The 27,905-nt window shown below is 40.3% G+C and overlaps 1 protein-coding gene across 1 annotated transcript in view; it reads right to left on the reverse strand.

Moving 5' to 3' along the window:
• The window catches only part of TMTC2 (transmembrane O-mannosyltransferase targeting cadherins 2), a 289,642-nt gene that overhangs the window by 43,420 nt on the left and 218,317 nt on the right, over positions 1–27,905 (reverse strand). Inside the window, exons 9-10 of the mRNA XM_044280547.1 lie at positions 23,874–23,955; positions 13,554–13,668 (exon numbers count right to left, since the gene is read on the reverse strand). Of these exons, the coding sequence (XP_044136482.1) occupies positions 13,554–13,668; positions 23,874–23,955 (197 nt within the window). The remainder of the gene's footprint in view (positions 1–13,553; positions 13,669–23,873; positions 23,956–27,905) is intronic.

Below are 27,905 nucleotides of genomic sequence, written 5' to 3' on the forward strand. Positions count from 1 at the left end.
AGGGGCCATTCGCAGATCCACAATACACCCGGCCGGCACCCCCCATAGAACTGCATATTCTTGTCCACAATTGCAGACAGGAATAGGACATGTTCTATTTTTTTTTTTGCGGAGCTGTGGCCTGGAAGTTTGGGGCCACGCTCTGGAAATGCGGAGAGCACGTAGTGTGCTCTCCGCATCCATTCCTGCCCTATTGAGAATGAATTGGTCCGCACTCGTTCCCGATATTGCGGAACGGATGCGGACCCATTTGTGGACGTGTGAATGTACCCTAATGCACTGTCCAAACTGCACAGTCAATGGTATTAATGAAGGATATTGAATGCTAGATGTGTCTCATAGCAAGTAGGGGTCAGGACAGAAATGTTTCACTCTATGGGGGAGATTTATCAAACTGGTGTAAGGTAGAATTGGCTTACTTGCCCATAGCAACCAATTATATTCCACCTTTCAGTTTCCAAAGGAGCTGTGAAAAATGAAAGGTGGAATCTGATTGGTTGCTATGGGCAGCTAAGCTAGTTCTACCTTACACAAGGTTGGTAAATCTCCCCCTATATATCCTGCATGTCAAGAGAGACCAGAAAGCATATACCAGTAAAGGGCCCCTGACAAAATGGAAGCGGTGGGGAATCGACTTTGAGGAGAGTATAACTTTTTTCCTTTTTATACAACATTCTGAGACTGTTTAAAAAATATTGAAAAGAAAAAGAGATATGTAACTAGGATGTAATATCTCAATAAGGCGCCAAAGGGGTAGGAGTACCACACCAATGGGAATAATTACATTGTTATAGTCATAGACCCATCAATAACAGTTGTAGGTTAGCACCGTCTCTTCAAACACATGAACCACAAGGGCAGGGGATGGTCTGGTGAAGGGATATTGCCTCAAATAACAACACAGGATGGCTACACTGCAATGAAAACCAGCTCCGGTAACCAGAACCAACCGGCTGTGTCCCTTGTAATTTCTTCTGAAAGAGAGGACCTGTTTGTATCCTCGAATGCTTTGAGTGAATAAACTTACACCCCTAGTCTTAGAAGTCTTTGGTGTCCATCTGTCACATGGCTAGGAGTATACTGTCAGATGGGCTTCCTTAGTGTTAGAGTTGAGGGGAGCAAGGGTCCTGAGCTTGTCTTTTATCCCCCTCTCGGGTGCTGTGAGTAATACTGCATGACTATTTGAAATGACCCAATGTAAATTACCTTCATAGGTGGAGCGCCTCTGTTCATACTGTTGTTCTTTAAAAAAAAATATTGAGCAGACAACCCCTTTAAACTGACATTCTTGGGCATATGGCTACACGGTGACCTTTGAAGTGCAAAGTGTTACTTTTAAGATTTCAGTTGATGTACATTTAATGAGGATATCTAAATGTGGAGAGGATTATACCACACAAACTATCTAGCATCACAATGTTTTACTTTATCTAATTGCACTAGATTGTGATGATACAATGGTACAGATTTACTAATGCTGTCAAACATATAGACAGCATAAATGGTAAAAGGGCAGTCATAAGATGCACCAAATCTGTCATTATGGCACACACTGTCTGAGATCTGGCACATCACTGGCATATGCCACACTTAAAGGGAGTCTGTTAACACACTCCAGGCTACGCTCTGGAGTAGATTTTAACCAGAAGCATGGACCAACTGAGGATGCATTACATTTACGACAAGGTGTGCGCCTCATCATAAATTAAATGCAACCGCTGGCTGCACAGGAGATATGAAGACTGGAGTAAAACATGCTGGTCTTGATAAATCTCTCTCTACACTCACCTAAAGAATTATTAGGAACACCATACTAATACGGTGTTGGACCCCCTTTTGCCTTCAGAACTGCCTTAATTCTACGTGGCATTGATTCAACAAGGTGCTGATAGCATTCTTTAGAAATGTTGGCCCATATTGATAGGATAGCATCCAGCAGTTGATGGAGATTTGAGGGATGCACATCCAGGGAACGAAGCTCCCGTTCCACCACATCCCAAAGATGCTCTATTGGGTTCAGATCTGGTGACTGTAGGTGCCATTTTAGTACAGTGAACTCATTGTCATGTTCATGGAACCATTTTTCCAGTCTTCAACAGTCTAATTTTGGTGAGCTTGTGCAAATTGTAGCCTCTTTTTCCTATTTGTAGTGGAGATGAGTGGTACACGGTGGGGTCTTCTGCTGTTGTAGCCCATCTGCCTCAAGGTTGTGCGTGTTGTGGCTTCACAAATGCTTTGCTGCATACCTCGGTTGTAATGAGTGGTTATTTCAGTCAACGTTGCTCTTCTATCAGCTTGAATCAGTCGGCCCATTCTCCTCTGACCTCTAGCATCAACAAGGCATTTTCGCCCACAGGACTGCCGCATACTGGATGTTTTTCCCTTTTCACACCATTCTTTGTAAACCCTAGAAATGGTTGTGCGTGAAAATCCCAGTAAATGAGCAGATTGTGAAATACTCAGACCGGCCCGTCAGGCACCAACAACCATGCCACGCTCAAAATTGCTTAAATCCCCTTTCTTTCCCATTCTGACATTCAGTTTGGAGTTCAGAAGATTGTCTTGACCAGGACCACAACCCTACATGCATTGAAGCAGCTGCCATGTAATTGGTTGACTAGATAATCGCATTAATGAGAAATAGAACAGGTGTTCCCAATAATTCTTTAGGTGAGTGTATACACTCCGCTGGGCTATGATATGCGGTCCCTGAATTATGATGTGGCATTTGCTTTGCGCAGCAGTCCATGATCCTGAACTGAAATCTACTCCATTGCCTAGCTGTCGTAGATTTCAGTGTTCTTCTACAGCTCCACCCCCTCCCTCGCCATGCCCCCTTTTTGGGAAAGTCGTGAGGCCGGATGGAAAAAAGGAACATGTGCAAAAAAAAAATTGCGCAAGTATTGTTTACAAAATTGTAAACATGTGGTTTGTGAATTTTTCACGCCACAAAAGTGGTGCTTCTTTATGACACACACAACTCGACACAGCCGCATCATCTTCCTCAGTAGTTACTTTTGAAAAGTGCCAATTGAGGCATAAACATCCGTGCTTTTAGATGCAAATTAATAAAAAAATGATTTTGCCAACATTGTGGAGCAAGTAGTGATGGAATTCTCCCTCAACTACAACAGGAAATCCATCCTCGTGTGTGTGTATGTGGACTTGAGGAACTGGGCCAAATTATGGAAGTCCCTTCAAAAGTTCTTGTATATGTGGCCACTCATCCTGCTACAAGTTACTTAGTCAAGGTTATTGTATAAATGACTCCTCTTTGAGCTCTGAACGCTGCACAGGCATCTGGCTCCGAGTTGAAATAATTAACTTTTATGTCAGAGAATACCACAAATATTTCATGGGCAATGTGCAAGAACCAAGAATAATACCAACAGACAAAATACTTCCTTCTTAACAAGAAAGTGACCAGAATCTTTACAGGAGAAGACAGAACATTTGTGTTTGGTGACCACATATGATAAATAACACTTGAGAATTAAGCATCGGTCATACATCATTTAAGACTGGCTCAGACAATTGCTGGCACACGAATATGTTGCAAAATCTGGATTTCGTTGGGGGAGAGGTGGAGGCATAGACAGACCACTGTAAAGCATCTGAATGAATAGAATTCTAATATGTTACGGTGTATTGCACAGGAAGATATTCATTGATGCTTTTACTTGACTTGAGTATTCAATAGAATATATTAGGTGTCAACAAAACGAACATTAAATATACCAAAATGGAAAATGGATGTGCGCTCCTGTGACAGAAATGTGCGTACTTTCGACTATAATGCTCCATCATGGGAGCGATTTGCAGCTTTGGAACACTCCACTTTTCTCTTACTGGGAAAAAACAGCATTCAATCGGCCCCAAGTGACAGCAGTCTAACTGTGAAAGGCAAAACAAGAAAATATACCCAGTTTTCCTAATGAGAGGCTTAATGACATTTTTATTACAGCTCTCCAAAGGAAGGTGCATTATTTAAATTAAATCTTTTAATTAGAAATATAGAACTATTTGAAGCATTCTTGTAAATCACAGCGTGCATAATGCAGGGCTGGGGAACAGATATGTATGGAAGGTTAATAGCTATCAGAGAATATAATTAAAGCTTCCAGCTGCACATCATGAAACAGTAGCATTATGAACTATCCAAGGAGAATGGAAGGATAACGCTACAGTCTGTAAATTGCATCAGAACTAGTTAAAGTTTGCGGCTTTGATCAGACACTTACTCATCATGTTGTAGCCACGCTTAATGTATACTTTGGACCACTTCATCAGGAGACTAGGAGTATGCTTACGTAGGATGTTCTGGTTTCTTCACAACCTGTACTTATTTTCAAAACTCCCTTTAAGCAAATCCCTGGAAAATAGAGTGTGTGGGCTGTAATGTGACTAGCTATTTGCCTAATCCCCGAGTTTTAAGTATTGTTGGTTTTTTCAATGCTAGAAAACTATTTATAATCCCTACAATCGATATAATATTATATAATCCTCAAGTTTTTAAAGTGAAACATTCACTGAAATACTAAGCTGTACACTCTCCTGATGTCTGTTTAAAAAAAATACTATTATTCCTCATCAAATAATCATCATGTTTTCTTACAGCTCCATGTTATACCATTCCTGCTGGAAATGCATGAATGAATCGGTAACTTGACCATTCCCCTTGACAAAGCGTCCTTACGATGGCCAAATACATTACATAGAAGAAGGTCGATGATTGAAAAAAATAATCATCTGGTGAATGGTCATTTCGCAGACATGGCTATACTGTACATATTTTAGTCCATATTGGAAGCTAAAAATGCTCCCTGGCCATACATGTTCAATGAAGCTGGGCGACGGACAAGTTAATTTTCTGGGAATGTTCTTTCCAAGAATAAGGCCTTCATCCATGACAATCTTTCTTTAAACAAAATATCCTTCTTATGAATATCACACAAAAGTTCAAACACGGACATTTCAGACAATATAGCCTTTTTTTATCGGTTAAAATGAATGTTCAGGGTCAATGTTCTCCCAATGAACAACAGTTTTTGTTAAAATTGTCAATTTTGGTCAACTGAAGTCTAACATGTATGGAAACTCTCCATTCTGTGCTGACAGTGTCTGACTGCGTAAGGACACCCCCTACTGACTTGGAGAATAATAATAATTTCCTGTAAATGTATTACTGGAAGAATAAAATTTTTAAACATAAATACAATTATTTGGTTAAACATATGTCATGACAGCATATATCATATAGGGTGCACTACTGGAATCTTCTGGAGCTGCGGTAGGATCCTACTCTGTTAAACAATAGTGATAGCAATCTTGTTACTCTTGAAATAATGTTCAATAAATGATGTTTATTGATGGCAATCCATAGAAAATGTATTGTTTCATTCCGTACATAGACTATCTTTAAACTAATGGATTCAAGGAGATCAAAAAGAGAAAATCGGTAATATTACAGATCAGGTGCTACATAAAAGTAGGAAAGGTGACAGGTGAGTCAGGACTAGAGATCCGGAAGCCCTCAGAGCGGTCATTGGACAAAGATAGAACCTTAGAGGATGGCGAGTTTGGGAGACTAGAACTCAGGTGCCTCTGGATTCATATTGTGACTGGAGGATTGTAATTGGAATCAGATTGTGAGATTGAGTCCTGTAGCTGGAGAAAGTACGGGCCTGCAGCAACAGTTGGCAGTGCCAGTGTAACCTGCAACCTAACCACGAGTCTGTAGTGAACCCACCCACCTGCGCGGAAGAGGGAGGTTGGAATGGTGCAAGTGGCACCTGTTGGTCAGGGAGAGCAAAGTAAAGGAAATACTGTTCAAGTAGATTTTGTGATAAGACTACAAGTTTCAGTTAAAGGGGTTACCATTTATACCATGAATAATGTAAAAAAATGAAAATCAAACTCCATATAGGACAAAGCTAGAACCAGCTCTGTACCTCACATACAGTGCCTTGCAAAAGTATTCACCCCCCGCTCCCCTTTGCCTTTTTTCGTATTTTGGAGCCTCACAACCTGGAATTAACATGGATTGTTTGAGGATTTGCATAATTTAATTTACAGAACATGCCCACAACTTTGAAGATTTTTTTATTGTGAAGTAAACAACAAATAGGACAAATAACAGAAAAAGTCAATGGGCATAACTATTCACCCCCCTAAAGTCAATACTTCAATCACAGCTCCAAGAAACTTTGGATAAGTCTCTATGAGCTTGCCACATCTTACCACTGGGATTTTTGCCTATTCCTCCTTGCAAAACTGCTCCAGCTCCTTCAAGTTGGATGGTTTGCATTTGTGAACAGCAATCTTTAAGGCTACTTTCACACTCGCGTTTGGTGCGGATCAGTATTGTATCTGCACAGACGGATCCGCACCAATAATGCAAATGCTTGTATCGGTTCATAACGGATCTGTTTGCATTATTCATTAAAAAAAAGTCTAAGTCAAACCAGATCCGTCTTGACTTACATTGAAAGTCAATAGGGGACGGATCCGTTTTCAATTGCATCCATATTGTGAAAAACGGATCCATCCCCATTGACTTACATTGTAAGTCAAGACGGATCCGTTTGGCTCCGCATAGTCAGACGGTCACCAAAACGCTGCAAGCTGCGTTTTAGTGACCGTCTAAAAAACGCAATGGAGACCAAACTCAGCCAAATTGATGCATTCTGAACAGATCCTTATCCATTCAGAATGCATTGCGGCTTAACTGATCCGTTTTGGGCCGCTTGTGAGAGCCCTGAAACGGATCTCACAAGCGGACCCAGAAATGCCAGTGTGAAAGTAGCCTAAGTCTGACCACAGATTTTCTATTGGATTGAGATCTGGGCTTTGACTAGGCCATTCCAACACATTTACATGTTTCCCCTTAAACCACCCAATTGTTGCTTTAGCAGTGTGTTTGGGGTCATTGTCCTGCTGGAAGGTGAACCTCCGTCCTAGCCTCAAATCACGCACCATCCATCTTTCCCTCAACTCTGACCAGTTTCCCAGTTCCAGGTGCTGAAAAACATCCCCACAGCATGATGCTGCCACCACCATGTCTCACTGTGGGGATGGTGTTCTTTGGTTGATGTGATGCGTTGGGGTTGCGCCAAACATAGCGTTTTCTTTGATGGCCGAAAAGTTCAATTTTAGTCTCATCAGACCAGAGCACTTTCCTCCATACATTTTGGGAGTCTCCCACATGCCTTTTTTTTGCAAACTTACAATGCGCCTTTTTGTTTTTAGCTGAAAGTAATGGCTTTCTTCGGGCCCTCTGCCATAAAGCCCAACTCTATGGAGCGTACGGCTTATTGTCGTCCTATGTACAGATACTCCAGTCTCTGCTGTGGAACTCTGCAGCTCCTCCTGGGTTACCTTAGGTCTCTGTGCTGCCTCTCTGATTAATACCCCCTTGCCCGGCCCGTGAGTTTTGGTAGGCAGCCATCGCTTGGCAGGTTTGCTGTTGTGCCATGTTCTTTCCATTTGGTTATAATAGATTAGATGGTGCTCCTGGGGATCATCAAAGATTTGGATATTTTTTTTATAACCTAAATGTGACTTGTACTTCTCAACAAAATTGTCCCTTACTTGTTTGGAGAGTTCCTTTGTCTTCAAGGCAGTGTTTGGTTAGTGATGCCTCTTGCTTAGGTGTTGCAGCCTCTGAGGCTGAGGCCTTTAAAAAAAGGTGTGTATATGTAATGACAGATCATGTGACACTTAGATTGCACCCAGGTGGAGATCATTTCACTAATTATGTAACTTATGAAGGTAACTGGTTGCACCAGAGCTTTTTATGGGCTTCCTAACAAAGGGGGTGAATAAATACGCACATGCCAATTTTCTGTTTTCTATTTCTATTAGTTTTATTTATATATTTTTCTCATTTCACTTCACCAACTTAGACTATTGTGTTCTGATCCATCACATAAAATTCTGATTAACAAAACATTGAACTTAAGGCTGTAATGTAACAAAATATGAAAAAAGTCAAGGGGGGGTGAATACTTTTGCAAGGCACTGTAGATCCAGAGATCTCACTATTCATTGCTCTGCTAGATTTATGTCAAGCTGGCAGCTTAAGTGGAGTGTCTTTTCTGCTGCAGCTCAGGAGGCAGTTGAAGGATGAAACTGAGCATGAGCGGCCTTCTCAGTGAACCGGAGGAAAAAAATATAAGAAAAATAACAAACAGCAGATGGTGCTATACAGATACATTTTATTTAAAAACTCAGAGCCTATTCTAAATTTTTTATTATGTGCAATTACAAAAGTATTCAGATCCAGGAGCTGGTTTGAAAACTGTAGAATATTTTTCGTGGGACAACCCCATTAAACTGGTCTATTTAGACTGAGATGGTAGCCCTAAAAAGCCTTTGTACTTGTACTTGTTAGCAAAATATAGCACTGAAAATCTGCTAGATAACTGAGCTAAGCAAGTTTTATGCAAAAATAAAATAAAATATTTCCTCATTTCCCTGGTTCTTTTCTGGCCCTTTGTTTACATGCAATAAAAACTATATCTGCCCCTCCCCCTGCACTGCTAAGGGAGTGAATACAAGAGCTGCCCTGAGTGACATGTCTGCCTGCTGGGAGACTCTGCAGCATGTTGTATAAGTAGGACTACAAAGTCCCAGCTGTATAATGACACTGCTAAGGGAGTAGATACAAGAGCTGCCCTGAGTGCTGGGAGAAAACAGCAACTTGTAAGTGTAGAACTACAAGTTCCACTTATATAATGACACTGCTAATACACACAGGATCTTCCCCCTACCTGTAATGCTTTGCAGAACTTCTCTTTCAGCTCCTGTGCCCAGCATTTGTCTCCTCACTGCCTGCAGCTACACAGTAAACACTTCAGCCCTTAGTCTGTGCAGCTGAAGGGGTTAAGAATCCAATCAGATAGTAGACGGCAGTGAAGGGGGGGGGGGGGGGGGGGGCCGTGGCCAGCACAGTGACGTCTTGTTTACAGGCTTGTAAACAACCTTTATCAGAGCAGGGAGAGAAGCTGACATCACAGGTCATGTGACCCTCCGTGAAATCTGAGAAACCAGCCACTGGAGATAAAGTGAGTTAATTGGAAAGCTGTTACATTTGCCCAGTTAGGAACATAAAAAAAACAAAAAAATAACTCGGATAACCCCTTTAAGCATGCATTTTTCAGGGACAGCGCTCAAGATAATGTACATAGTGTTTGCAGTATAAAAGATGTACCTTTTAGGAGGTAAGTCTTATGAAAGGTAGCAGCCTAGCAGCAATTTTCCTCATAGTTGCCAAGGCATCCACAAACAAGGATGGTGCAACCTCACAAATAGGTGCAACATGCTGTGATAGAGGTAATAATACATTTACTATCAGAAGCACTGAATATTTGGGCAAGGGCCGTCAGTCACTTCGAGTGAAATTTGTAATGTGACAATACTCTGTACAACAGCAAAAGACTGCTAACAGTTTTACAAATGTTATACTGTTCAAGCGCAAGTTTTACACCATATATGATTGTAACCATATATGATTGTAGGGGATATTTTTAACATAGTCTAAACTATTCCCAGAAGGGAACAGAGGGAGCTAAAACTTAACGTTTAATGAGTATCAATTTAAAAGCTACGTTACAAACAAGAAATAATACATGCAACAACGACTGATAGACAGCGACCCGACTGGGGCCAAAACAACAATAGGATGGTACCTAATTTGTGACACAACAAAAAAAAGGAATGGTCTCACCAATCAGTAGATGCACAGGATTGGTGGTAAGGTTCTTATCAGTGGGCAAAAACTACTGTGACCATCACTGATCATGAGAACAGGGGGTCATGTGTCTCCCTGTAGGAATGGAGAGGCGGTCGTCCAGCAATTTGAGACGTTAGACTAACAGCCTAAATTTGGTAGTTATCCTTCTTAACCCTTTCATGACCAAGGGTCATTGATGCCCCAGTGTCCAGGTCAACATTTACAAATCTGACATGCGTCACTTTATGTTGTAATTGCTTTGGAACATTTTTATTTATCCAAGCAATTCTTAGATTGTTTTCTCGTGACATATTGTACTTCATGATAGTCAAAAATTTGAGTCAATATATTTCACCTTAATTTATGAGAAAATCCCAAATTTACCAAAAAGTTTGAAAAATTCAAAATGTTTTCAAAATTTCAATTTCTCTGCTTCTAAAACAGAAAGTCATACCTAATAAAATATTTATTACTTAACATTTCCCATATGTCTACTTTATGTTGGCATCATTTTGGAAATTTTATTTTATTTTTTTAGGATGTTAGAAGGCTTTTTTAAGCTTTTTTAAACCCACTTTTTAGGGCCAGTTCAGGTCTAAAGTCACTTTGTGGGGTTTACAAAGTGGAAACCCCCCATAAATGACCCCATTGTAGAAACTACACCCCTCAAGTTACTCAAAACTGATTTTATAACTTTTGTTAACCCTTTAGGTGTTCCACAAGAATTAATGGAAAATGGAGATGAAATTTCTAAATTTTCCATTTTATTAAAAAAATTTCTTTAACACATTGAGGGTTAACAGCCAAACAAAACTCAATATTTATTACCCTGATTCTGCGGTTTACAGAAACACCCCACATGTGGTCGTAAACTGATGTAAGGGCACAGGGCAGGGCACAAAAGGAAAGGAACGCCGTATGGTTTTTGGAAGGCAGATTTTGCTGGACTGGTTTTAGATGCCTTGACCCATTTAAAGCCCCCCTGATTCACCCATACAGTAGAAACTCCCAAAAAGTTACCCTATTTTGGAAACTAGGGGATAAGGTGCCTGTTTTATTGGCACGTATGATTTTTAATTGCTCTATATTAAGTTTTTTTGTGAGGCAAGGTAACTGAAAAATGGCTGTTTTGGCACAGTTTTTTTTTTTTTTTACAAGATTCATCTGACAGGGTAGATCATGTGCTATTTTTATAGAGCAGGTTGTTACGGACGCAATGATATAAAATATGCCTAATTTCTTTGTTTGTTTGTTTGTTTCAGTTTTACATAATAAAGCATTTTTGAAAAAGAAATTATGTTTTTGTGTGTCCATTTTCTGAACGCCATATGTTTTTATTTTTCTGCCGATCGTCTTGTGCAGGGGCTTGTTTTTTGCAGAAAGAGTTGAGGTTTTTATTGGTACCATTTTTGGGTACATAGGATTTTTTGATCATTCATTATTACACTTTATGGGGCAAGGTGACCCAAAAATTGGCTTTTTGGAACAGTTTTTATTTATTTTTACAGCGTTTTCCTGAGGGGTTAGGTCATGTGACAGTTTTATAGAGCAGATCGCTACGGACGTGGCAATACCTAATATGTATACTTTTTTTTATTTTATTGAATTTTTCCACAATAATAGCATTTCTGAAACCAAAAAAATGATGTTTTAGTGTCTCCATAGTCTGAGAGCCATAGCTTTTTTATTTTTTGGGCGATTGCCTTAAATAGGGTATAAATTTTTGCTGTTGCACTTTTTGTGATGTAAGGTGACAAAAATGGCTTTTTTTTTACGATGTTCATCTGAGGGGTTAGGGATGTGATATTTTTATCGAGCAGGTTATTACGGATGCGGCGATACCTAATATGTACACTTTTTTTATTCATTTCACTTTAACACAAAATTAGCATATTTGAAATAAAAAAATTATGTTTTAGTGTCTCAATGTTCTAAGAACTATAGTTTTATTTTATTTTTTTAGCGATTTTCTTATGTAGGGTCTCATTTCTTTTCAGGATGAGGTGACTGTTTTATTGGTACCATTTTGTTTGATATACACCTTTTTGATCGCTTGCTGTTGCACTTTTTGTGATGTAAGGTGACAAAAATGGCTTTATCGGACGGGGTCTATCATGTGATATATTTATAGAGACGGTTGTTACGGACGCGGTGATACCCAATATGTGTATTTTTTATTTTTTATAGGAAAAGGCAATTTTTTTTTACATTTTTATTCATTTATTTATTTTTACTTTTATTATTTTCACTTTTTTTTTTTAGCAAGTCCCTCTTGGATCTTGAAGATCCAGTGGGGCTGATGGCTGTACTATACTTTGCAATGCTTTTGAATTGCAAAGTATAATACTATCAGATGCCCTGTAGGTGGCAACACTGGATGCTTTTGCAAAGCGTCTGGTTGCCATGGCAGCGCAGCAGCCCCGATGGTGGAGAGAGGGAGCCCCCTCCCTCTATTAACCCCATGGATGCCTCTGCCGCGGCATCTATGGGGTTACAGCAAAGTGTCAGCATAGAGCTGACACTCTTTGCTGATGGCGGCGGCTCAGGAATGGAGCTGCCGCCATCACACACAGCAGGGGGACCGCATCGGAGGCAGGGGGCAGCGCTGGAAAGGAGGGGGGGTACGGCCAACATTGAGGGAGACTGGGGCAGTAGGAATGGGGCGCGGAGGAGGCAGACCGCATCAGGGCAGGAGGCAGGAGATGAGCTTCAGGGGCAGGCGGACACAAGGGGGGGCTTGGAGGGGCACAGATCGGGGGCACGAGGAACGCAGAGCGCAGATCAGAGCCTGAAAATCGGCATTTTTTCACTGCCGCAATCCGATTGGTTAGTCTGCATAGACTAACCAATCGGATCGATTGCTGGCAAGGGGCCACTCTGATTGGTCCCTTGCCGGCATTACTGAACTGTATGCTGCAGGACAGGGGCAGCGCTTGGATTAAAGAACTGGCTTGACGTTTATAGACATGATAGCAGCACGGGGCATGTGCAAATATCACGTATATAAATGGATTGCAGTCGGGAATGGGTTAACAACCAGACATTGGCACTTTTCAGTATTAAGGTGGCAACCATTTTTGCAAAAGTGGGAGAGGCAAGAGCGGCCACATTGGTTGTACATATGAGCTTCTCAGAAACTGAAGGTAAACAGTCATTTTGTTACACAGTTCAATAAATTACAAAATGAGAATATTAATATCAGTTACTGCACAGCCAATTCAAAAGTAACAATATGGCTGCATTTACTGTTGCATCAAAAGACTCATGCACACGACTGTATCTATTTTGCGGTCTGCAAATTGTGGATCCGTAAAATTACTGATACAGTCCGCATTTTCTTTGCAGATCTACTGACTTTAATGAGCCCATGGTCTGCATTTTGTGAATATATTCTATCTTTTTGCAGAACAGACATACGGATGCGGAAGGCACACGGATCACACGTATGCCTTCCGCATCCGTATGTCCGTTCTGCAAAAAGAAAGAGCATCTCCTATAAATGGGCACAAAATGTGGACCACGGAAGCTTCGAAGTCAATGGGTCCGCAAAATAAATAAAAAAACGCATATACAACACGGATGGTGTCCGTAGTTTGCAAAATACGTACATTATGTGCATAATGCAAGAAAGAAGGTCACCAGAATTCAAAAGAAAAATATTAATGTCGCCAAGTAAATGAGAATTTGTTTGCATGTGACATTTCTGTGACTATTCATGCAGCTCGTCACATGTACCGTATGCGAGTCATTCTGCCTCTGTGTACTGATATTACATAGTATTACCATACTGTACCAGGCAATATGCCAGGATCTCACTTACCTGAGCATGTGAGCTGCATTAAAGACAACATCAAATTCAGAGCTGTCCAGTTCTGCAGCTTTCTTAGCCATTTTTGCTGCTTCCATAATACGCCCTTCTTCCAGAAGAAACTGGCCTGCAATGCAAATGCATATGTCAAGGAATAGCAAGCAGTACTGAATTTAGTGGTAGAAAGAAGACAGAGAACGCAGCTGTCAGTGAGCACAGTCATGCTTTATCTTTGTGATCGATGTTGTCTGCCTCTTCCTACCTTCTCCCATACTGCAGTCATTAACTCCCCTGCAATAATTCAGCCATGAGGACTCTCTACCTCCATACAAGGAGTAGGGCCAGGAAAGTTTTCTTCCTTTTCCTAAGTGATTAAATCTGACCGTTAAACGTTTAGAGCTAATTAGTGCCGTTATCAGATGACCACATAAAGTAGTGGTTATCCTCTGTTTGCATTTCAAAAGACTCCAAAATTACTCATCGGGATAGCAGTCAGTCCATCATGAACCACAAAGCTGAAATGACTCCAGTGAGGTGTGGGTCTCAATGAATAATAGTGAAAAAGTGAAAAAATAAAATGAAAAAAATAAAATAAAAAATGCATAAGATGAAATAGGTCATATGTTAAAAAAACATTTTGTTTTTCTTTTCTTCTATAAGCAGTAACGAGATGTATATCATGAGAAATGAGATTATATGACAAAACAGCCATAGCCATCACAGCCCTGGTGGTGGACTAAGAGGCAGAGGATGATAAAAAATTAAAGTCGTTTTTTTGGGGGCTAATGATATTGTTGACCAGTGATGGTCAGTTCGCAATGTTTGCCAGCGAACACATGCGGGCTGCCATCTTTAGTAAGATAAACTCACCTGTCCGGCGATGCACAGGTAAGTCCTTAACTGTGCCTGTGCCGGGAGACGGTCTGAAATCAAATGTAGTCACCAGGAGCAGGCAGTTCCGAGGGCCTTCATCGGGCTGTTCTCGCAACTGCCTGCTCCCGGGGACCGCATTTGATTTCAGACCGGCTCCCGACACAGGTAGGGGCTTACCTGTGCATCGCCGGACGAGTAAGTCTACCTTACTAAAGATGGCAGCCCGCATGTGTTCACTGGCGAACACTGCGAACTGACCATCACTGTTGTTGACCAATCCTCAGAAGCAACATCTATAGTTGGGGACCAACACCTGGCACTATTAATTTAATCATTTCAGCTAGCTACAATAACAAAATGCATTGCGGGAAAACTGCGCTGTGTGCCAGCACTAGTGTTGAGCGAATCAAGATTCGGATCCTAGATCTGAAGTCGATTCACTCAAAACTTTGTTTTAATGCTGTATAGAGACCTGTCTCCATATAGCAGTAAAATGTATGGGCTCCAGTTAAGTGAACAGAGTTATCACCAAAGTCTCGAGACTTTAGTAAGTAACTTCGGCATTCGAATTGACTTCGGACCCTTGTTTGAAAATGGTTTTAAAGTTGAAAAATCAAATCCAGAAGTTATTCTTAGAAGTCCCGTTAGACTACGGTAATAGCGAATTTCCCTCGTAGGGGCCCATACATATGAATGCTGTATGGAAACGGGTCTCCGTACAGCATTAAAACAAAGTTTTGAGCAAATTGACTTCGAATGTAGGATCTGAAGCTCGATTCGCTCAACACTAACCAGCACCCCAATGCCAGTATTACTTAGGCCAATCGAGCAAGCGACTGTCGGAAGGGAAGTGTTCCTTCCCGACAATCGCTTGCTAGCTAGCGGAGCAGACCACTGCTATTATATGCAGCGATCTCCTTCTCAGCAAGGGGAGGATTGATAGCTATGCCATCGCTCGTCCCCATACTGTCTAGTGGTTTGCGGATTGCTATTAGCATAATCTGCCGCAGACAAGCGCTGATCTTTAAGCATGCTTAAAAATCGGAATTATATCTACACATTAGAATCGAATTGTCTTGATTACAGGCTTCAATTGAACTTGTCTTCATAAAATCATGACTGCCTTCACTTTTCACATATGTCATGTACACAAGAGCTTTTTATAACCTTCTTCTACCACACCTCATTTAAATTCCCTGTGGATACCATTCTGTACTTTTGGGTCACTCTTATTTAAAGAGGTAAGGGTACTTTCACACTTGCGGCAGAGGATTCCGGCAGGCAGTTCCGTCTCAAAACGTATGCAAACTGATGGCATTTGTCAGACGGATCCGGATGCGGTTCCGTCTGACAAATGCATTGATTGATGTATAAGATTTTTTTGCATCTATTTCGGTTTGCGCATGCGCAGACTAGAATGCCGGTTCTGTTTTGCCGGAACACTTAATGACGGATCCGGCACTAATACACTTCAATGTAAATTGATGCTGGGTCCGGCATGTGATCAGCATTTTTGGCCGGAGAGAAAACTGCAGCATGCTGCGCTATTTTCTCTGCCCTGAAATGGCAAAAAGACTGAACTGAAGACATCCTGAACGGATTGCTCTCCAATCAGTTTTTTGGGCCGGAGAGAAAACTGTTGCATGTTGCGGTATTTTCTCTGTCCAAAAACCGTACAGTGACTGAACTGAAGACATCCTGAATGGATTGCTCTCCATTCAGAATGCATTAGGATAAGACTGATCAGTTCTTTTCCGGTATAGAGCCCCTGTGACGGAACTCAATGCCGGAAAAGAATAACGCTAGTGTGAAAGTACCCTTACACTTATTGTGAAGATGTGTCAACACCTTATTGATTGGCAAGAATTTGACCTCTAAGACCCACATTGATCTTGAAAATTAATCCCCTTCTTAGGTTTTCCCAGAACAGTTGCACTCCTGGCCACCCTCCTGGCAGGGCACGGCAGTTTATTGCACTGACCACTGTGAAGGCAAAAACCAGATCAGCAAGGGTTCCACTGATGGCATATCATAGTGATAAGCGCTAAAATGAATACCCCTTTAAAGTAATTTAAAGTCATTCCATTAATGTCAAGGAATCATACAACTGCAGATACTTTAGGCCTATAATAGTATACAGACAGCTAAACATTACAAATGTTTCTCATTGACATTTCTCTTGATTACAGACTATATTTAAAACAGAAAAAAAAAAAAAACATTTCCTACTGCTTTATATGTCAAATCCTTTTTAAATGCCTCAAAAGATCACTATGCATCAAGTACAGTAATTGCCACTGGAGCCGACTACAAAGAGGGTGAGCACTTGTTTAAGGGTTCTCATATATATATACTCAATGGGTCATGTTACAGTCTTGCTTTGAAGTGAATGATCATGAATCAGTCTCTGACGACATGTAAGAAGCACACACAACATAAACTAAGCTTGAGTATTTAATTCACTGAACGGAAAGTTATACACAACAATGTCCTTAAAGCAAGCGAGTGTCAGCCTTTCATTTCATGCAAGCAAATTAATCAAAGTAAATGAAAGCTGTAAAAAGCCACCCATTTGTCTGCAGATAGCTTGGGCGTCGTAATATTCACAATGTCTGATGGTATATTATTATACAAGGCATTCTGTTAGATGGCTGATACAACCAGAACGTCTAGTTTGCATTTTAAATGGAGTTTCTAATTATTATAATGACGTGCAGCTGCTCAAGTCCAAGCCATTCCAATAAGATTCTTACGGACATAGATGCATGGTGTTCTTGTCACATGCTAGCTTAGTGTCTACACATCTACATATACTGCCTATGTGACCATGCCTCTGCTAAAGGCCCCCCATATACAATAGTTTATTGTTCGCCCAACTCAATGTTTTCAGTGGGGCCACCAGACAATATGACGTGTATGGGGACCTCCTGACAGCTCCCCATACATATCAGCAACGTTGGCTGTCAGCGGATTTCTTCCCTCTACCCATTGAAAATACATATATGCTTGGCCAAGCTGAGTTTGTATGGGGTAGCTGAGAGAGATGGCTGTTGGCTGAATGAAAGAATATGGACAACAAGTCTGTGTAAGATCAGAGAACTTTAGGGGAAGATGCCCTATTTGGGCCTACCAAACGTACAACTTGCCGGATACTAGTGTTGAGGCAATCGAAGATTACTAAGTGGACTTCGATCTGAATTTCAGGAAGAATTTGGTTAGTCATAAAGCCGAATTTCCTTGCGCTTCATGGTAACTAATATTGTTTTCCTGAAATGGTAAAAAAACAAAAATACCTCATCCATTTGCACGCGCAGAGGCAGTCATGGCGTGGCGAAATTTGGCACATTTTCTTGGCCTCTCAGCAAGCAAATGGATTAGGTGAGTATGTATTTTTTTGTTTTTAACCCATGGTTAACCCCTGAAAGACCTCAATGTGACTGTCAGATGCTGTGATCAGTGTTGAACACGGCATCTGAGGTGTTCAATGCCATGGGGGGAAGAAGCAGAGTGATCGTCATTCCCGATCATTTCGGATGCTACATACGATGGAATGCGAATTGTGATGAAGTAATTCTTAAGAAATAAAATTTATTTGTGAACTTCGGCAAACCCAAAGCAGCCAAATTTAATTTTTGATAACTTTCTTTATTTCTACCGGCTATCATTGCAGACACTAATGACACAACCCATCCTAGGTACAGGTCTTGCTGTTGGCCACATGACCGGAAGTTTCTGTAAACTGTACCTCTCTTTTGTGACTTTGTACTATATTGAAATATGCATGTTAATTTAATTGATAACAATTTAGAACTCTACCTAACCATCAATTTAAATATCAATTTCAACACATGATTTTTATGACCTTTTGGAAGTTTTTATTATACAAAAAGAAACTAAAGTCATCATTTACACAGTACACGTGGCAAATTAACTTCAGTACGAGGGCTCAGACACACTACTGTAATCGTAATGTCAAGTCAATGGTCAGTTACCATGTAGCTCTAGCCTTTTAATGTGCCATACAGAGCAATGGCATACACACTGTTATTCTCAGCATTTTTGATAACTAGTCCTATAACTATATTATAATTGAAAGAGCAAACAAATATGTTTGTGTGGTGTTGCTTGTGGCTAATAAGCACACCTCCTAATGATTACAAAGAGCAAGTCCCCAATTCTAGTTTATATTTCCAGGGCTCAATAACTTGAACTGTTTCAATTGACTGTTGTATTGGAAATAGCTTAGAGGCTGAACTGATCTGAAACTGTGTTAAGTGCATCATCACATTCAACCTATTGGGTGGTCCTTCCTGAGCGCCACACAAAGACATTCCTCTCTGTGCAGAGAACATGCAGCATAGTAAGTTAAGGAGGCCAACTGATTAATTTATTCCAAATTAGTTTCTATCAAACCTGTGGTCAAGGGCCTGGAGATTTCAGTTCATGCTGATTTCGGAATGCAGCTTGCTCTGTATTGCTTTTGGCAATACTAGTTTATAGAGAAGGCTGGATGAGGGGAATGGCCCTTCTGTTGATTAGCAATAATGGAGATTATTCAATCACTGTGAAGTACAGAAAATAACTATCTGCGATGCTGGAAATATGGCTCATAAATGAGTCAAGGACCAGTGCCAAAGGTTTATTTCAACCAATAAAAGCAAATAACTTTAGCATATAATATGTGCTGTTTGATCTTTAAGAGTTCTTCAGCATGGTCTAGTGTTTTTTTATTTGCTTTGTTTTTTATATTTTACAAAACAAAACTATTTGAAATGATGAAATGCATCCTAAACAGATGGTATTGGTTTTGTTAAAAGAAAAGTACTGTACACTGCCATATTGTTGTGTGGAGAAACTGTCAGCAATATTTAAACATTTACATTTCAATTTTAGATATTTTCTAACATAAAATAAATCACTGTGCCGAATGAATAAAACCAGGAAGAATAAAAATAATTACACAATGAATAAAGGGGTATTGCCATTATATTAATGGAAACCCTCCACTTTTAACATGGTGTTTGAGCTGAAGACAGCATTACAGAGCAGGAGGAGCTGAGCAGATTGGTATATAGTTTTATGGGAAAATATGTGTCCTACACAGATGCTCCTAACCACCTGGCAGTAGAGGGAACTGTAGCCAGCCCCAATCACTTGAGTGGAGCTAAGCTGATGCTCCCTTGCACACTGGCTGGTTGGGGTGCCACAATGCATGGAAAAATAGAGATGGGGACTGGATCACCTTCATTCTCAGAGTTATAGGTCAGACTTCTCATCTAGTCCAGCAATCCTCAAATGGCAATTGTAAATACATACGGTGTGCTGTGTGTATATTTATGTGCATCTATGTCTATGATCCCATTACATGTATTTTGTAACTTTTTCTTTCTTTTATCCAAACTAGACTTTAGTCAACTAAAATATTGGCAGATAACTGAGGTGTAAAAAAGATACAGTACAGACCAAAAGTTTCAAAGAGTTTTCTTTATTTTCATGACTATGAAAATTGTAGATTCACACTGAAGGCATCAAAACTATGAATTAACACATGTGGAATTATATACATAACAAAAAAGTGTGAAACAACTGAAAATATGTCATATTCTAGGTTCTTCAAAGTAGCCACCTTTTTGCTTTGATTACTGCTTTGCACACTCTTGGAATTCTCTTGATGAGCTTCAAGAGGTAGTCACCTAAAATGGTTTTCACTTCAGAGGTGTGCCCTGTCAGGTTTAATAAGTGGGATTTCATGCCTTATAAATGGGGTTGGGACCATCAGTTGCGTTGTGGAAAAGTCAGGTGGATACACAGCTGATAGTCCTACTGAATAGACTGTTAGAATTTGTATTATGGCAAGAAAAAAGCAGCTAAGTAAAGAAAAACGAGTGGCCATCATTACTTTAAGAAATGAAGGTCAGTCAGTCCGAAAAATTGGGAAAACTTTAAAAGTGTCCCCAAGTGCAGTCACAAAAACCATCAAGTGCTACAAAGAAACTGGCTCACATGCGGACCGCCCCAGGAAAGGAAGACCAAGAGTCACCTCTGCTGCGGAGGATAAGTTCATCCGAGTCACCAGCCTCAGAAATCGCAGGTTGACAGCAGCTCAGATTAGAGACCAGGTCAATGCCACACAGAGTTCTAGCAGCAGACACATCTCTAGAACAACTGTTAAGAGGAGACTGTGTGAATCAGGCCTTCATGGTAGAATATCTGCTAGGAAACCACTGCTAGAGACAGGCAACAAGCAGAAGAGACTTGTTTAGGCTAAAGAACACAATGAATGGACATTAGACCAGTGGAAATCTGTGCTTTGGTCTGATGAGTCCAAATTTGAGATCTTTGGTTCCAACCACCGTGTCTTTGTGCGACGCAGAAAAGGTGAACGGATGGACTCTACATGCCTGGTTCCCACCGTGAAGCATGAAGGAGGAGGTGTGATGGTGTGGGGGTGCTTTGCTGGTGACACTGTTGGGGATTTATTCAAAATTGAAGGCATACTGAACCAGCATGGCTACCACAGCATCTTGCAGCGGCATGCTATTCCATCCGGTTTGCGTTTAGTTGGACCATCATTTATTTTTCAACAGGACAATGACCCCAAACACACCTCCAGGCTGTGTAAGGGCTATTTGACCATGAAGGAGAGTGATGGGGTGCTGCGCCAGATGACCTGGTCTCCACAGTCACCGGACCTGAACCCAATCGAGATGGTTTGGGGTGAGCTGGACCGCAGAGTGAAGGCAAAAGGGCCAACAAATGCTAAGCATCTCTGGGAACTCCTTCAAGACTGTTGGAAGACCATTTCAGGTGACTACCTCTTGAAGCTCATCAAGAGAATGCCAAGGTGCCTACTTTGAAGAACCTAGAATATGACATATTTTCAGTTGTTTCACACTTTTTTGTTATGTATATAATTCCACATGTGTTAATTCATAGTTTTGATGCCTTCAGTGTGAATCTACAATTTTCATAGTCATGAAAATAAAGAAAACTCTTTGAATGAGAAGGTGTGTCCAAACTTTTGGTCTGTACTGTATGTGTATGTGCAAATATCTACTTCTCAAGAAGGCCTGAATTAAATTGAAGTGCGGCCATTGATGGAGTCAAGGATGGAGTTTAACTACCACTGATATAGTCTATCACTGTGTTGTGCTTTTTTAATCTTCCTTGTTCAAAAATGTAAGTTATCACCAGCAAGCTATCCAAAAGTTATTCTTTAGAAGTTCTTTCCACTATGGAAAATTTCAGAATCTGCAAAGTTAATTACATTCATAAGTCAAACTATATGAGGAAAAGATACTTTACTTTAAGACTTACTATAAATCCTAATTACATTTCTAAGGGTACTCAGGTTATGAAATAATATTGAGTACAGAAGACATACATTTTATAAAGTAATTAACGTCAAAATGTTAGATTGGAACTTCAAGATTAACAAAAGATCAAATAAAAAAACAAACAGATTTTTATAGTAGAAAAACTAGGCTAATAATAATTAAAGAAACATAAGCTCGATAGCTTTACCTTTTCTAATGAAAAAGTTGTCACTTAAAGACTATGGACAACTTGGGGGCATTTTTTTATTACTGCATTCTAATTACCTAGAAGAAAAATCATCACCAATTAGTCTTTCCCAAACATTTTCAACAGTTTGTCTTTTACAGTCCTTAGTTACACTGCATCTGCAGACTGCTCCTTCTCCTTGTCAGTGAAATCCATTACTGCTCGGAAAGCTCAGTCTGTGGGCCTTATTACCTAGATGCCTGACAGCTCAAAAACACTTATTTAAGCCATATTCCTATCAGTTTGGTAAGAATTTAGATGAAATTAGTGTTTATGAGCTGTTAAGAAGATAAAGATAAAGGGAGGAAATCATGAGGGTAATTTTTCAGTTTTTGCTTGAATCTGCATTGGAATATTGTGGCAAATTTATGAAATGTTGCTAATTGATAAAATTGCGGCATCTTTAAACCTTATACTTTTGTCTAGAATTCCAGCTTTCCTATGACACCCTCCTACTGGAGTAAGTTTGCAACTTTTATAAAATATTGCAGTGATGAATCTCGAATTAAACTAAAGGGGTTGGCCCATCTCACACATTGGTTGCCAATCTCTAGAATGGAACATGCAAAGTAAAGGAGAGCAGACCACGCATATGCAACTGCTCTCCATTCATTTCTGCAGAAGTCCCATAGAAATGAGTGGGAAGTGGGGCACCTCTCTTTTCACTTCCATGGGGATGATGGAAATAGCTGAGCCAGCACTCCAATAGAAATGAATGGAGAACGCATGTGCATGTATGGTACACTCTCCTTCACTTTGTGGGCTTCGTTCTATAGATAGGTATGGGTCCCATAGATGGGATCTGCACCTATCAGACATTAGTGGCATATCCTAGTGATATGCCACCAATGCTTGAGAAGGGCCACCCCCTCCAACACTTTTCAAAAGTGGCGAAGGTGGTATAAAATGGCAAAATGTTGCTTTTTTTCCCTTCAAATAACAATGACTTGTTTAGGCATATCCTTATTATATCTTCTCCCTCAAGGCTACAGATGGAGCCAACAGAGCAACACTCTGATGGAAATGAGTGAGAAGGAAAAGTCTGGATGCAGCAAAGCTGAAAGGTGTGGTAGACAAACTGCTGAAAATTTTTAATAAACCAATTAGAATTATTTTTTTGCCCAAGATAAATAAAACACAATAAAAATAACAATAAAATATGCCCATAAAAGTATTTATGGCCTGTTTTGGGTGGACATCCTATGTTAACAGAATAAAAATAGGAAAAAAAACTGATGCTGAATTTATACAGTATATACTTTATATAGGTCAACAGTATCTGATCAGTTGGGGTCCGGTTGGGGTTCAGGGTCCCCGACAATCAGCTGTTTGAGAAGGCAACGGGGCCTGGAGTAACACCACAGCATTCTCTCTGTTTACCAAGCACAGCATCGAATATTGTATAGCAATCTGTGCTTGGTATTGCAGCTCAGCCCCATTCACTTCAATGGGGCAGAGCTGCGTCTAGGCCAGTTGACTAATGAAAGTGACGTCACATGGCCTACAGAAGGCTGAGAGACATCTAATCTGCGGAGGTCCTGGGTGTTGGACTGATCAGCTGCTTGGGAAGCATCAGCACTCGTAGCAGTGCCTAGGACACGTGACCGATGAACGTGTCATCACGGGCCTAGGAAAAGCTGAGGGAAGGCCACAGTGCTCACAGAAGCGCTGCGCCTTCTGAAACAGCTGATCTGTGAGGGTCCTGGGTGTTGGACCCCCACCGATCAGATACTGATGACCTATCCAGAGAATATGTGTAAATAATTGCACTTGAGGATACGTGAGTATAAGTGTAAAACTCCCGGAACACCTCTATAGAATAAACAGAACAGAAAAAGCACACATGCAACCATCATACAAAATTACTCTGGATGACAAAAAACATTTTTTACTCACCGTAATGCATATAACAATTTCCTTTGGTGGGATCCAGCTGAATTGCTTTTAAAAAGTATTGTTCAGCTTCACTTTTACGACCCTAAAAATAAACAAATATATAATTTTATAACACAGATAATGGTAATAAAAAAAAAACATTTTTAAAAATATATTACTTTACTTGATTTTGATTGACAAGACCAATGATACATGGTATCTGAGTAAAGATGTGTTGGAAAATTAGGAACATAATCTTCATAACTGCAATAAGCTCTTGAGTGGGCCATTCTGAGCTCCACTGGCAGACATTCCATGCTGTGTTATGGTGACTTTACTAAAAACTTAGGACAGCTTGATAAAGACTTAGAGTTGAAACGTAGATTTATTCGGCTAATAACACTAAGTATTTGCTCGAGAGAGTGCTGTGATTTTCCTCAATTACATTTGATATCTGTGACCTATAAACCAAGGGCCAAAACTGCAAGCACTGGAATGAAAAAGATGATCCATGGTTGTGGGCATAAGGTTATGCCGCTGCTTCACAATTGGCATACAATGAGAAATAAGAGGGCAATGGCACAACATTTGTGTTACAATTTCCCTGGTCAAAGGGGTACTCAATACACACCATGTGCTACTGATGAAGGGAAGGGTAATGCCCAGTTGTCAATGTACCAATATATTTTTAGAAGTATAACTAGAGGAACATCATACCAAAGTCCTAACAAAAATAGTTTTTCTATAGGAAATACAAGTATTTATTAAATGAAGTATGTCAGGTTAAGACTAGAGATAAGAGAATTTCATATATTGAAATTCGTTCACACTTCGTTTGGTGGTAAAAGGTGAATTGCGTTATGGATTCCGGTACCACGGACCATAACGCAATTCTATGACAGAATGCCTTTAGAGGCATTCCGTTATTCATTCTGTCATAATAGAAGTCTATGGGCTGCAAAACGGATCCGTCCCATTTCCATTATGCAGGGGAGTCCTCCGATCAGGTACCGTCCCATTTCCGTTATGCAGGGGACCCCACCGATCAGGTACTGATGACCTCTCCTGAGGATAGGTCATCAGTAGTAAAATCTCAGAAAACACTTTTAAACACTGGGTTTTTAACAGCATTTGTAACACAAAAATCCTGTTACTATAGTGAAGAAAAGACGTGACTAGTAGTAGTAACTGTATAAATATTCCTCTCTTTGTGTCTCAGGTATTTTGAGATTGTGTCCATTGCCAGCATTGTCAGGATTGCCTGTATAATGACAATGCCCGATACGATGATCTGGAGGAGGTACCAGCGTAAAAAAGCACATGCCAAAATCAGCAGGAATCCTAAGGAAGTAATGCAGTTATTGCTACCAAAGGAGTAAAAGGAGACTTTCTATAAAAATATTATAAATAGAAAGAAAATGAACCATTAATCCATCTAGTATGGCCCACAATTAATGCACATTCATGTTAACCCTTACTGACGTGAGAAGTAAAACATTTCCATGATGCAAGTCTTAGATAATATAGTTTGATTTGCAGGGGCGGATCGGCAACTTAGGCCGCCTGCACACGAGTGTAGGTGAACACATGCAGATCCGCGTGAACTTCCATGCAGATTTATATGTGCGTCTCTATTCCATATCCGCACCAAAATCCGTCATTCCTAACAGCAGTTTTTGGAGTGGTTTTGGTGCAGATCCCACCCTTTTATTGGAAAAGGGTGAAATACAGTTAAAACCGCAAACATACCGTAATTGACATGCTGCGGATTGGAATTCCACATTGCAGGTCAATTTCCACATGGAAACAATCCGCAAAGTGTACATGAGATATGTACTATGTACTGTACTGTGCTGTTGTTTTTCCGCAACTGGAATCAGGATAGAAAAACCGCATATATTCCACAATGTGTGCAGGTGGCCTTAAAGTAGTCCTGGGGGAAAAAACTAAAAGTGGCCCCAAGTTGGCGAGTCCAAATTGACAGAAAACAGGGCAACACAAGTAGGCATGGCCAACACAAAAAACAAGTAGGCAGGAACACCAGAAGTAGACGGAGCTAGCAATACCACAGTGCAGCACAAAATACCGCCCAGGCAAAATCAAATACCACAGTGCAACATAAAATACTGCCCTATCACAATATTGAGGACAGTGATACAACTGAATTCAGGAGGGCACCTGCGTCTGCTGGCCAGGTACATAAGTATCTGATGCTCCTAGCATTAATTAATGCTATGAGCATCAGAATGATAAATATCTGGCCAGCGGCTGTGAAACGGGTAGCTCCCTGGGCTTAGGCCCGCTAGGAATTTGCCCTGCAGAGTCTATGGTCAGTCTGCCCCTACTGATATCAGCATGACAAGCACTAAGATGTCAACAGAAATACAAAATGCTCCTCTAAATCCTACCGTTATTACTATGTGAGTATTACCAGCCTGCCTCAGATCTGCATTTTAGGCAGCTGTAAACTGGAATAGTAAGTATGTTCACTGAATCCAAGTGGTTAAAGAAAAACTGTTCTAATGTCCAATATTGTATGATAATAGAAACCAATGCAATTAGAAATTCACATGGCGTTTGGTACCATAGACCACACACAACGCTGGCTACCTCTGGAGCATTGAAGTAATCCACCCACTCCATTCCCTGAAAATACCTAGCCAGACTGTAAAATGTAATAGAATCAGAGAAGCTCCAGTTTGATTATTACCTCTGACATTAGCTACTGCATTAACAATTGTATTCTGGGTATTGAACATTAACCTAGTTTGCAAATTGAAACTGTAGCGCACTGACAGCATTCATCAAGATAAATTTACCACTTATTATCCCCAGCTCTAGGTTAGCATTAAAGAGATGCATTCAACATGATCAGGGACACAGATGGAAATACAGCCTTCATACACTAACTCTTGATACATTTGCTTTATAAGGTTGTTTATAAAAATATATTTTTTCCATCAAACTATTTCCAAAGAAATGTTGTGCATTATGTCTTGTGATATGTTGAAACCGTAAATTATAATCCAATGTATATTTTAATTAAAAAGTATCACAAATGCGTTTAAAAGACTACTGATATATACAATTATCTAGAGTTAATGCGGCCGAATTACTAACACTCTCTAAAATTTAGATGCTGTTAACCTGTACTAGATTTAACTCAGTTGCTGAAGCTAGATGATAAATCTGGTGCAGCTTTAGACTGCCTAGACTAAGTTTAGCTGGCTTACTTTTCAGTTAAATTTGGAACCAAACACAATTTCGGCACACAGTATTGTAACTTAAGCCAACACTATCTACCGATAACCCACACACTCTTGACAAAGTCAGCATCTCTAAGACACTTTGTACATGAGATGCACAACATATATGCCAGTATTCAGGCTCAGTATAAAACAGAATTCAGGGGCAATTTCATTAGTAAATCTACCCCAACCGGTGTAAGGTTTTTTCCTTATCATTGTACAAGGTATTATGTGACAAAGCCAACACAGCGGTTGCTTAAATAAAGTTTGCATAATGGATGTGCTTCTTTGTACAATAATAACTGAGAAGGAACAGTTATGTTTAGGTTTCCCTAAAGTCCCTTTCAGCCATATAATTCCCTGTTTCAGCAGCAAAGCTGGATGCAATTCTCTCACAAGCAGTGGGCGTCTCCTTTTTGTTGAATGTGCCAGTACTGTATGCAGTGACCTCACTTCCCACTATGTTTGTTTTCTTCTATTGAGTTCCAAATGCAGGAAATAAGGCAGGAAGCGCCTGTGATGTTTAGAAGCAGTGTAGAAGTAGTTGTTTTATCAGGCTCACAATCTCAGCTATGTCTTCTGAGTCTCTGTTACCAGGGATGGATCTTGCCTGACAACAGGCAGTGCACTGCAAGTTAGGCGGAAGTGAGACCCCTAGCAGACATGACTTTACAGCTTTGTTCAGGTAGTTTCAGATTTAGAAATCTAGTTATACCATTCTCTATTAAATGAGTTTTATGGCTGTTTAAACAGGTTATCAGTGACTTTAAAAATGACAACTAGTGCATCACTGTATTGCGGCGGC

The sequence above is a fragment of the Bufo gargarizans genome, chromosome 2 (assembly GCF_014858855.1).
Source record: "Bufo gargarizans isolate SCDJY-AF-19 chromosome 2, ASM1485885v1, whole genome shotgun sequence".
Lineage (NCBI taxonomy): Eukaryota > Metazoa > Chordata > Amphibia > Anura > Bufonidae > Bufo > Bufo gargarizans.